At 40.1% G+C, this 13,087-nt stretch overlaps 1 protein-coding gene across 12 annotated transcripts in view; it reads right to left on the bottom strand.

Annotated features, from left to right (window-relative positions):
- Positions 1–13,087, bottom strand: part of kirrel3b (kirre like nephrin family adhesion molecule 3b) — a 211,151-nt gene that overhangs the window by 79,792 nt on the left and 118,272 nt on the right. For all 12 annotated transcript variants that reach the window (XM_038296858.1, XM_038296859.1, XM_038296865.1 and 9 more), the window contains exon 3: positions 4,284–4,433. In XM_038296858.1, the coding sequence (XP_038152786.1) occupies positions 4,284–4,433 (150 nt within the window). The remainder of the gene's footprint in view (positions 1–4,283; positions 4,434–13,087) is intronic.

Here is a 13,087-nt window from a genome sequence, read left to right as displayed (position 1 = left end):
CAACTTTCCTGCTCCTGTGTGCAGGCGGTGGTTGTGCTGTCTGACTTCATTCAGATGACCCTGTTTCAACCCACCTGCAGCCCCTCCTCCACCATCTTTGCTAAAGCTTCATCAGGGTTTCATTCCTCCCGGACTCTTATTGCATTCCATGTCTCATTTCAACTGGTCCAGCAGAAGACAGCAATGTTGAGCCGGATTCTGCCAGAGGTTTCTTTTGGGGAGTTTTTCCTCTCCACTGTCGTTTCATGCTTTCTCATCATGGACAGGTTCTCTCAACCTGTCTTATCCAACTGGACTTCCATCTTCCAGGTCCCTGAGTGAAGCTCTAGTATCAGCTCACACAGTCCACCGGATCTCCCCATAAAGCTCAGCATATCGTCTCGTCTGACCAACTTCCTCGTTTCAGGCCTGGGGGTGGGGGGTGGTGGGGGCTGGACAGCCCTATTCTTTGCTCCTATTCATGCATATCTATGAAAATTATACGCTATGTTTCCGGCCGAGGTCTGAGCACCAAAGACAAAGTAATTGCATCAATACATTTCTTCTAATTGTCTTTTCTCTTTGTGTGAGTTTTCAGATTGAAATATTCTTACACTTGGTATTTTACCCAAGATTGATCTTACACTACATTTTCTTCATTATCAACAGCTCTTTCAAGTTAACGACAGTGTCTGAAGAAAAATAGGAAACATTCCAAGCACAAAGTCAGCCAGAAAGAGATTTTGCTTTAGTCTTTATGTTCACTGATGAAATTCAAGCCAGTAATACCACTGCAGATCAGGAGGGTAATGATCATTGCACAACTCTTGATCTGAACTTGAGCTGACTCTGGTCGAACAGCCTTGAGTTAACTGCATCTTCCAAAGAGGGAATGAACTTCACACACGCTTTGTTTGGCTTGTCTTAATCGGAGCTCCACATAAGCCATGCAGATTTCTGTAACACAAATAGATTACCATGCCAGTTACCTCATCTGTGGTTCTGGCATACTAAGAGTAATATTGCTGTGTTGACACATGGCCTTCTTCCAGTTTCATCTTTATGCATTAACCGGATCCCAAAAAAAAAAATAATAATCATTTGCAAACGTGATGGATAGTAAATGATAAGGATGTTATCATCTCATTTTCAGAGAATTGAAACGTCCTAATGTGTTTTGCCACCTTATAAGAATCCTGATTATGCATTTTGTCAATGTGATTGAAATTACACCGTGGCACACATGAAGACTGATCACCTCTGCAGATGTGGCGTGCACCTATAAAGGACCATTGATCTTGGATCTCAGCACATTTCAAACACACAATGTGTTACCCAAAGCAAACAATGTAAAATAGGCCCATTAAGGAGTAATGAATCCATCAGAGAGAAATGGATTTGTCTTGAGGGTGAATCAATGAGTATGTGCATGTGTGTTCATGTAGCTATGAAGACACTTGAGGGTTGATCTTGTGATTTGTAGCATTCACCTGGTGCCCGTTTCACACTGTGTAATCACCAGGGAATCGAAATAGGTTTTGCTGCAGCAGCAAAGAGGTGACCAATGTTCATTTTGCTATCTGGAGAGGAAGGGCTGACACTAGCTTCTCCATAGGCTTTCTTCCAAGAAGTTCTTGTTTGGTCTCACTTTGAAAAATGCACAGACACCTCAATTTTCCTTTGAACTATCATAATATCTGCCATGTCTGTTGTCACCACCATCATGTGTAGCAGGTACTCTCTAGTTCATGCATATTCATAACATTGATTGGTATGTTGAGCTGCTGTGGGGCTACTTCACTTTTCTTTAATTAGAGTGGAAAAGCATGGCACAAAGAGGAATGAAGAGGAAATTCAGAGACAGATAGGAATCATTGGCTTTTGTGCTGTGATTTCTCGCTCTGAATGGTGAAAGAGTTCTCTCAGTTTAATCACTGCTCCTGTGAATGGAAACAGGTCCCAGGCGGAGGATGCTGCCAACGCAGCTTCTTTCTATGAATAGCCGAGCAGACCTATATTATTGAAATGCTCCATGCGACATTTGATTCGTTGCACTTTTTACGTATACAGCTGCCACTTTCCTTTCATTGTGTGCGTCTCCCCAACTATGTACCATTTCTCTTTTACTGCTGCATGCGTGCCGTGTTTAGGTAGGCAAGAGTGATAAAGAAGGACAGCTGTGGAGTGCTTTATTTTGAAAAAGTGTCATCTGTCTCAATAGAAGGCACTCAGCCCCCTGTCTGAAACATATTGGTGATTTTAGAAAACCTTTCTTCTCTGGTCTGGCGGCTATTTTTGTCACACAAATCCTTCCCTTTTATCAAAACTACAAATTTTTCCCCCAAATCATTTACTTTTGAAGGAGAACACAGTTGAGGGGAGGGCAATGAATACTTTTTCTTGTCAATGAGTTTTATGCTATTCACAGATTGTTTTATTAAAGGCTGATCCAACATAGTTCCCATAAGTGTGAGGACCCAATGTTCTCCATTTTTGCTTTTTTATTACTTCCTCATACCTTCCCTGCTGTGAAAATGAGATTCCATCGTGATCATTCTGTCCTGTTAAATCAATAAAAACTGAAGAGGATAAACATTTCTCCTCAGCTCTGTGCCCATACAAAAATCTTCCTCTCACACTTTCTCTCTCTGTCTCCGTCTACCTTATAGTCCCACTCCCTATTCTTTCTATCTCAAACAATCATAAGAACGTTCCCCGCCTGCATCTTCTTCCTCCAAAGGAGACTTGATGGCTGCAGGACTATTGTTTACAGCCACCTCTCAGTCTCCCCACAGGGCGACTGATAAAGACATGAAGAAAGAATAGGATGGCTTTACTGTGGCTCTGTCAGTCTCTGAGGTTTAATCACACACCTTATCTATGAGGGAAAAATGTTTGCTAAAGGTCAAATTTTAGAAAACTCCCAATCTCTATTGCATCTGAAGTTCAATAACCAGAATATTTTGGATGTAAAAATGGCCACAGCTTAATATTGAGTCATTGTGCAATGCTTTGTAATTACGTCCAGTAGTTACAGTGTGGAGGAGTGTGAAGCAATTGTTGAGCTCAAATATGAAAAGGATGTGTTGATAGAATAATACTGGGTGATAAGTGCAGATACAAATGGATAAATGTTTTGAGTGAATTTAATAATTGAGGTGAACATATTTTTCATCTTCAAAAGGTTGGTAGATTCTACTTTAATGAATCAGCCTTTGCACATTAAGCTACAATGGATAGGTCGACAGGTTACTAAATGACAGCACACTAGTCCTTTTGCTTCCAATTAAACAATTAAGACAATTATAAATGACATGTAATGTAATTAAGTGGAGCTACTTTTCAAAATGCCATTTAGCAGCCTGAATCAGCAGGCAAGGACTGAACTCAAATTTTCCTGAATTTCTTTGGGCTGTTTTGTTCATCAGGTTGTACAGGAAGTTTCATTTATGCCTTGTAAAATCATTACAATTACTTTAAACTTGCTTAGTTTTTTTGCTGACCTCTTTGTTTGGATTTTAGAAGTGGTCCAGAATTGTTTTTTTTTTTTACCATTTCCATGTGAGGACGATGTAGTACAGTATGTGATGCACAATTTTTTTCATCCACAATTGTCTTTGTCTTTAGGAAAGAAAAGAAAAAATAACCAATATGACCTGGGGACTAGATGCTTCCTGGGTCCACTATATAGCTGGTGTCAAACATTAAACAGGATATCTAATAGATTTCTTCCTTCCAAAAGGCCATTGTTCTCACTACATTTCCACAAAGACAAGGCTTATAGAGTTCTACATTTAAATATAAAAACATTAATGATAACCTTGCCAAGAGATTTTTCCACCTGAGCCACTGCTCCTTGCATCTCATCTCAAATTAATATGAGCCTCTCTGATAGATACTCTGTATGCCTGGCCTGTAAATATTGGTGGATACATTTATAGTTTATTGTGGTTGTGCCATTCCAGTAACACATAGTGGTTTAAAGAATGCTTTGGGAGATATGAGGTTTATACATGGTATTATATCCAAACCTGGTTTAAATTTTCTTACATTATCTATGACTTGCATTAGTAGTTCTTCATTCTAATCATAAAATGCTCATAATCCTCATAATAATGTATCTGCTAAACCTTGGAATTATTCACAAAATGACAGTATTCATACCAAAATTAAACTAGACATGTGAACTCTTTTTAAAAAATAGATTACTTATTTAGGCGACTGGTTTATTGAGTTAAAAACAATGATGGCTAAATGCAGGTTGTTATTCCAAAAATGAAAGCAATAAATATCAGGTTTCATACCAGAGAGGTCTCTGCCAACTCCCAGTGCCAGTCCATCTTTGATCCACAGAACAACTCCATGGTATCCAGGGATGGTGCATGGTAATGTCACTGGCTGGCCCGCCACCACCACCAGGTCCTGAGGCTGCTGGGAAAACATAGCCTCCACCCCTTTACAAAAGAGAAAGAGAAGAGAGGTTTAAATTTTACCAGCTTAAAAAATATTATATCATTTTTTAACTAATCGAGACATTAGGGAACAGAATGTTTAACAACTAGAAGCAGCGTAAGTGATGTCTTCAATCTTTTAAACCCTGAGTGAAGAAGACAAGTTTAAACAAAGTGCTTCATATTCCCATTTTCACCAATATCAGTCAAACCCCTTTCTAAAATGCTTGTTACCTGAGCCTTAAATGGTGGCTTGATGTGCCACATGATTTCAGTATTCATGACACAAAGACAAGTTTCTGTTTTTGCATGTGAGTGGAGCAGTAGGATTAAAGTAAAGGCTAAGAGACAGCTATCATAGCTCAGCTTGGTTCATTTATGCAGGATGTCACCATGCAGATGGGCTTGGCCCATACACACCGCAGTGGATAACACAATCTCGTCTGCCAACGCCACTCCACCGGCATACATTAAGCTGAACTCACACCCATGTATTCCAACTGTGCAGCTGCTATTAACTGTACTGCTCCACAGCGTGTTCAGGCAGAAAGCACAGTGGAGTGAACTCCATTAGAGGTGTGTTAATGGGGAAGCGGGTAAAGCAAAAGTAAAGGGTTGAGTGTGTGTTCTCGTGTTTATGCATGAGTGTTTGGGGTAGAGGATTGGGGGGTAGTCAGAATAAAGGGTACACAGGAGTGCTGGTTTCTACTTTAGCAATCCGAATGTTAACTGAAGCCTGCATTCAAACACATTCATTCACCCAGACACTTAAAGGGCATATTCTTTATTTACGGTTGTTTAGTGCTGTATAAGCCACTAGTTAGCTAACACACATGGGAGTGTTCATCTCTGCAGAAGAGATTCCGATATTTCTTTTGACCTACAAGTACGACAAGAGTCTGCTTCCTTGAAATAAAAGTCAAAATATAACCAAGGCCTTTAGATGCAGCGCAAATCAGTACATTGAAGTAGAGACAACCCATTTTTTTTTACAGGGCATCACTCTTTGAATCTGATTTACTCTGTTATGTGAAATGTTTTTTGATGAGCTTTGAAAAATGAAACCTTATTGCACTGAATGTCACTATGGGGGTAACACACAAAGGTGCTTAGACAAACTCCTAAATTTGCGTGGCCTGAATTTATGCAGTATATATTTGGGTCATAATGACCACACAATGCACTCTATAGTATAATATATTGCATTCACTAACAAGCACATACTTAACCATGTCCAGATTGAGAAACTTGGCTTTAAGTGACATCCCCTGCATGAAGTTTGCACAACATGGTTTTTGCTTCCTGCTTCCTGTTTGGACCTGTTCACTTCCTGTTTGGATTAACTGAGTGTGCAGCTGTTCAGAGGATCTCCATCTGAAGTTAAGTTATTTTCTCTGTGATATCTCTGTATCTAAGTAACTCTAACTGACTACTTTAAAACATAGCACCTTCTGCTGCACTTTTCTACTGAGCACTTGTCAGTTTCACACGGTTTTATTTCTGATAGCAAGGAGTAGCTAGCCTAGGCTAGCGCTAGCTTAGCATTGCTATGGCTTCTCTCTCTCCCTCCCTTGACTCTTTTCCAACTCTTCCTTCTTCCTCTCCTCTCTCCTGCTCTCTGTGTCAGATGTTCAGTTATTCCTCTGCCTCCTTTAGTGATAATGGGATGTGTAATAAGTGTAGTATTTTTGTAGCTTTGGAGGCGAGGGTGTCAGAGTTAGAATCCAGGCTTCAGGCTGTTGAAGTAGGCCCCCCACGTAGCTGTCCTCCAAAAGTGCCTGAGCAGCCAGGCGATTGGGTAACTGTACGCAGAAAGCGTAGTCGTGGATCTCTGCCCACTGGTCACCACCAACCCGTTCACGTTTCTAACCGGTTTTCCCCACTCAGTGACACACCCACTGAGAAGCCCACTCTGGTGATTGGCAGCTCCATAGTCAGAAACGTGGCATTAGAGACACCAGGGACCATAGTCAAATGTTTGCCGGGGGCCAGAACGGGCGACATCAAATCCTACCTGAAACTACTGGCTAAGGATAAGGTTAAATACAGTAAGATTGTTATTCACGCTGGTGGTAATGACACCCGGTTACGCCGATCGGAGGTCACTAAAATTAGTGTTGCTTCGGTGTGTAAGTTTGCCAAAAAAATGTCGGACTCCGTAATTTTCTCTGGTCCCCTCCCTGATCTGACCAGTGATGACATGTTTAGCCGCATGTCGTCATTCAACCGCTGGTTGTCTAGGTGGTGCCCTGAAAACAACGTGGGCTACATTAATAATTGGCAATCCTTTTGGGGAAAGCCTGGTCTGATTCGGAGAGACGGCATCCATCCCACTTTGGATGGTGCAGCTCTTCTTTCTAGGAATCTGGCCACATTTATTAGTCCTCCAAAACCCTGACCACCCAGGGTGCAGACCAGGAAGCAGAGTTGTAGTTTAACACACATCTCTGCAGCTTCTCTACTGTTACCCACTCTTTACTCCATCCAGACAGTGTCTTGCCCACGACCAAAATCTAATAAATTAGCAAAGATTCCCAAAGGAGTAAATCATGATAATCTAATTAAAATCAAAATAACTCAAATTGGGGAAAAAGTTAAAACAATTAAATGCGGTCTGTTTAACATAAGATCGCTTTCCTCTAAAAGTCTACTAGTTAATGACTTGATTTGTGATAATCACATTGACTTGTTTTGCCTTACAGAAACCTGGCTGCAGCAAGAGGATTATGTGAGCATAAATGAGGCAACTCCTTCAAGCTATTTAAATTTTCACATCCCCAGAAGTTCTGGGCGAGGAGGAGGAGTAGCAACAATCTTCCAGTCTGACTTACTGATTACTCCCAAAACAGTTAATACCTACAACTCTTTTGAACATTTAACCCTTAATTTCCCTGATCCAAATTTCAAGGCAAGAAAACCTCTTCTTTTTGTAACTTTGTATCGTCCACCAGGTCCTTACTCTGAATTTTTAGATGAGTTTTCAGAGTTCCTTTCTGATTTGGTATTAAATACTGACAGGGTCATCATAGTGGGAGATTTTAACATCCATGCTGACATTGAAGGCGATAGCTTAAGAGCAGCCTTTAATGCTATCTTAGACACTATTGGCTTTGTTCAAAATGTGAATAGTCCCACGCATTCTCATCTTCATACTTTGGATCTTGTGCTGACATACGGCATAGAATGTGAAGAAATAACAGTATTTCCTCACAACCCTGTCCTCTCTGACCACTTTCTAATAACCTTCAGGATTACTTTAACAGAGTTCTCCTCCCCCAAAAGAAGGTTCAATTTTAGTAGATCTTTATCAGATAGTGCAGTTATAAATTTTAAAGAATCTGCTTCACTTTCTCTCTCCTCTGTGTCACTGAGCAGTGCTGCAGAGTGCAAAAGTTTAGCTTATTCCCCTTCACAGGTTGATGATTTTGTTGATGGGGTTGCTAGTTCTCTGCGTATTGCCTTAGACAACGCAGCTCCTTTGAAAATGAAAACCGTTAAAAATAGAAAGCTTGCTCCTTGGTTTAATGCAGAGCTGCGTACTTTGAAGCAAAATGCTAGGAAACTGGAGAGAAAATATCGCTCCACAGGCCTGCGAGAGTCCTTCCTAGTCTGGAAAAATGGTTTACTGCTGTATAAGAGGACCCTTTGTAAAGCAAGAGCAGCATACTTCTCCTCATTAATAGAGGAGAATAAGAATAATCCTAGATTTCTTTTTAATACAGTTGCCAAACTCACCCAGAGCCATAGCTCTGTTGAACCGTCCATTCCACCTGCTCTTAGCAGCAATGACTTTATGGGATTCTTTATAAATAAGATTGATCTTATTAAAAATAAGATCATAAGCACTCCTCTATCCGCGATTGTACCTGAGGTAGTCATGGAATCTGAACTGGGTTTAGACTGCTTTGATCCAGTTGAACTCTCTGAATTAGCAAAATTATTGTCTTCATCTAAGCCTTCAACTTGTATGTTAGATCCAGTTCCAACCAGGTTATTTAAGGAGGTATTCCCTTTGATCTCCTCCTCCATTTTAGATGTGATTAATCTATCTCTGTTACAGGGATATGTACCTAAAGCTTTTAAGGTTGCTGTAATTAAACCTCTGCTTAAGAAACCGTCTCTTGACCCAGATGACTTGGTCAATTATAGACCTATATCCAATCTTCCTTTCTTATCCAAAATTCTTGAGAAAGTAGTTGCCAAACAAGTTTGCGATCACTTCCACCATAATGAACTTTTTGAAGAGTTTCAGTCTGGCTTTAGAGCTCATCATAGCACTGAAACAGCTCTGGTGAAAGTCACTAATGATATTCTCATGGCCTCAGATAATGGACTTGTATCTGTGCTCGTCCTGTTGGATCTTAGTGCTGCATTTGATACAGTTGACCATAATATTCTTTTAGAAAGACTTGAATATTTTGTTGGAATTAAAGGAACAGCACTAGACTGGTTTAAATCTTATCTATCTGATCGAATTCAGTTTGTTCATGTTAATGATAGATCTTCAACACGCTCAAAGGTTACCTGTGGAGTACCACAGGGATCAGTGCTAGGACCAATTCTCTTTACTTTATACATGCTCCCAATTGGTAGAATTATTAGACAGCATGGGATTAATTTCCACTGTTATGCTGATGATACCCAGCTATATCTGTCTATAAATCCAGATGAAGCTAACCCATTACATAGATTACAGGCATGTCTTGAAGACATAAAAACCTGGATGACTCTTAACTTTCTGCTTCTGAATGCAGACAAAACAGAAGTTATAGTCTTTGGACCAGAGTCTCTGAAAAAGAAACTGATTAGCCAGTCACTTCATTTGGATGGGATTAAACTGATTTCAGATAATAAAGTAAAAAATCTTGGTGTTGTTTTTGATCAGGACCTGTCATTTAAATCCCACATCAAAGAGGTTTCTAGAATTTCCTTCTTTCATCTGAGGAACATTGCAAAAATTAGAAATATCCTGTCCAGGGGAGATGCTGAGTAACTAGTCCATGCATTTGTTACTTCAAGGCTGGACTATTGTAATTCTTTACTATCAGGAAGTCCACAAACTGTAGTTAAAAGCCTTCAGCTGATCCAAAATGCTGCAGCCAGAGTTCTAATGAAAATGAAAAAGAGAGATCATATCTCTCCTATCCTGGCTTCTCTTCATTGGCTTCCTGTTAAATCAAGAATAGAATTTAAAATCCTCCTTCTCACATATAAAGCCTTAAATGGCCAAGCTCCATCTTATATCAGAGATCTGATTGTTCCTTATGTTCCTAACAGAGCACTTCGCTCTCAATCTGCAGGTTTACTAGTGGTTCCTAGAATTTCTAAAAGTAGAATGGGAGGCAGATCTTTTAGTTATCAGGCTCCTCTCCTGTGGAACCAACTACCAGTTTTAGTCCGTGAGGCAGACACCCTGTCTACTTTTAAGGCTAGGCTTAAAACTTTCCTTTTTGATAAAGCTTATAGTTAGAGTGGCTCAGGTTATCCTGAGCTATCTCTATAGTTATGCTGCTATAGGCTTAGACTTTTGGAGGACATAGGGACCCCCATTTCATCATTCTGCTTCATTCTCTCTCTGTTCTCCTATTCTGCAGAATCTGTTAGTTCAATCTCTAACCTTCTGCTCTCTCTGCTTTTCCTCAGAGTAGCTTTGCCTCGTCTGTTCCTGTTTGGCTGTGACGTCATCCTGGAAAGAAACATCAGCTGTGCTGCTTCTATCAACACCCTTGTTTATAGATGTTGGAGATCGGCCTGTTTTCCAGTGTGGTCCTGTTTCTCTGACCGTGACTGAGTGGATGTGCTTTCTTCGTCCTCTGGCATGGGAGCTGCCTTGGAGCTCGTCTGCCTGGCTGTGTGTTTCCTGGACGGGGCCGCCTTTTACAGCTGCTTTTTGTATCTCTGCTTCTGTCTCCTTGAACCCCAGTCGGCCTCGGCAGATGGCCGCTCACACTGAGCCTGGTTCTGCTGGAGGTTTCTTCCTGTTAAAAGGGAGTTTTTCCTCTCCACTGTCGCTACAAGCATGCTTAGTGTGGGGGATTGTATTTGAGTCAATGAGTCAATGCAATCAACTGGTTTTCCTTAGATAGAAAACTTTGTATCAATTTGATCTGGTTGAACTGTAAAGTGCCTTGAGATGACATGTGTTGTGAATTTGGCGCTATATAAATAAACTAAACTGAATTGAATCCCCAAAGAGACATCAATATAGGTACTGTTTGACCAGTAGAAGCTGAAACTGAACTGACAAACTTCAAATAGAAATAAAATGACTTTTCCTACTGAACCACAGCCCTACACATGTGTTTTTAACATGCCATCCAAATTCATTCTTTCAGTGAAACTCAGTAACTTGAAAAGTTTCCCATTTTATTTTTCATAAACCACCACACTTTGAAAAACATGAAATATTCTCTAAAAAAGGCTTCTGATCAAATTGTGGCCTGAGATCTTCCTCTGTGGTAAAAACACTATAGATATAAAATGTATGCTGGCTTAAAGCAGCTAGCTTAGACTATAGCCTTAAAACCTAGACAGCCTTTGTATGTTTTCATGCCTTTTCTCTGTGAAGAGCTTTTGCCAGTACAATACAATCTAGCATGCGAGACAGAGGGCTAAAACTTAACTTACATGCCAACGTGAGTAAATTGGGTACTCACATACACTTTTTGTTCTTTGCTTAAATTCCTAAATGTCTCCACAAAGGTTCTTAAAATGCAATAAGGGGAGACAGTCAGAGTCACCTAACAAGAATTTGTACTTGAAACATAATTAGTTCAAATTAGTCTTGTTAATTCAATTTCAAGGCTGGCTGGGTTTTTTGGCACAACAGTGTCCTCACAGAGAGGCGACGGCGGAGAAGCAGAGTGACACGTATGGGTTTTTACATTAAGATTGCAACATTCATCCATCTTTCTATCTTGTCTGCTGAATAAATCTCTGTCACATCTGTCAGATTTTAACGGCAAAGCTCCCTCCACCCACCAACGAATAAAACAAAACAAAAATGATCACCTAATTTGTCAATTTTTTATTCATCGAAAGACCTGGCACATAACAGAGGAAAAGCAATCTGACCCCTCATTACAACATGACAAATGTATATTAACCAAAGCAGCAGCACAAATGACTATAACAGGTAAAAATGCTATTTTGTTACATATGACTTTTTTAAATAAGACGGCAGAAAGAACAGAGAGTCATATTCTCCTTATCTGTGACTTGAGGCATAAGGCATCCCTGTGGTATTTCTGGGGAGTGGGAAAGTAAACATCAGACACCATTAGGACTCGGCTTAGACCTACACCACAAGTATAATAAATAAGATTAAACTCCTTGCTTTGAAAAGATTTATAACAGATGCAAAAAAATCTACTTTCTTTATCTCTTCAGATTTACAAAATTAGGCAGTTTTGTCAGAAGTGATTATGAAACAATTACTTTGCTTTTAGAAAAGCAAGGCTCCCACAAAAATTCTTAAGAGAATCCCTAAAAGCTGTCAGGAGTCCAATTTATGCCATTGGCAGTCTTTTTTTTATCAGTCCAGATAAAATGCAAAATACAAACCTGTCAGCAAAATCAAAACAAGAGGAAAAAATTATTAGTATTCTAAGATCTGAACAACTTAAGTGATTTCTGGGACCTTGTAGGTACATATGTTATGTCTTTTTCTTTAGGCGGCCAGCTGGATTATAAAATTAATTCCACCTGCCAGGTTTGATGTAATGGCCAGGATTTAGGTCATAGATCTTTGAAAATCAGCTCTTTAAAGTTCAGTAAAAAGAACAGCAGACAGTAAAAAAATGAGCAAAGAGCCAAACCCATAGAGTGGACCAACACTTTACTTTGCCTAATGTTGTCATTTCACTTCGGATAATTTGTTTACCATCAGACGGCTGCTGAATTTCGACACACTCCATCAGTATTTCCCCCCTTGGTGCTAACTGCCCCCAATTTCATCGCTCTTTGCCAATCAGGCCTGGAAATTGCCGTTACAGACACACACATGCACACATAGGCCACTTCAGAAGAATAATCAGCATGCTGTCTGTGCGGCATGTGGCCACACAGCAGCAAAGCCTGGCCTGTGATCATTATCAAAAACTATTACCCCTCTGGCCGGAGCAGTTTACACCAGCAATTTAGAAGCATGGAGGGAAAGCGTCACAATATGGAGAAGAAGGTTAGCTAGCACTGTGTGTTGATATTTAGCACCCAAGGACCACAGTTACTTTGTTTTATTTCATTGCCACTGGTGGGGTTCAGCAGGTGTAAAAGTTGAAGTAACAGCAAGAAAATAGGTACAGATGTGTGTGTGTCTGTTTGTGTGTAGGGGAGAATTATCATCTGTCTAACTCAGATGCCATAGGTGACAGGAAACCTGTTAAAGGTGTGAGGTTATAGGGACTAAATCAAGTTATACTTCTAGACTGCAGTGAAATGATAACAGAGGCATACTGTGAAATGAAAAGGTTTTCCCCCTCCTGCAGGGCCTCCTGGTGGACTATTGTTTAAACCACAATAAGTAGATGCATCTTACAGTGGAGATTAATGTACATTTTTTAAAACTTTTAACCAGCTTAAAGGTATAAAGGAGGATTTTTCTGAATTTTTGGAAAGATCTGCCCTCTACACTTAAAAAAAAATGCACATGCACAACC

The sequence above is a fragment of the Cyprinodon tularosa genome, unplaced genomic scaffold, assembly GCF_016077235.1.
Source record: "Cyprinodon tularosa strain WSP-4 unplaced genomic scaffold, ASM1607723v1 ctg379, whole genome shotgun sequence".
In the NCBI taxonomy this organism is placed as follows: domain Eukaryota; kingdom Metazoa; phylum Chordata; class Actinopteri; order Cyprinodontiformes; family Cyprinodontidae; genus Cyprinodon; species Cyprinodon tularosa.
The sequence above is the reverse complement of the archived record's forward strand: the minus strand, read 5'-3'. Positions and strand labels throughout refer to the sequence as shown.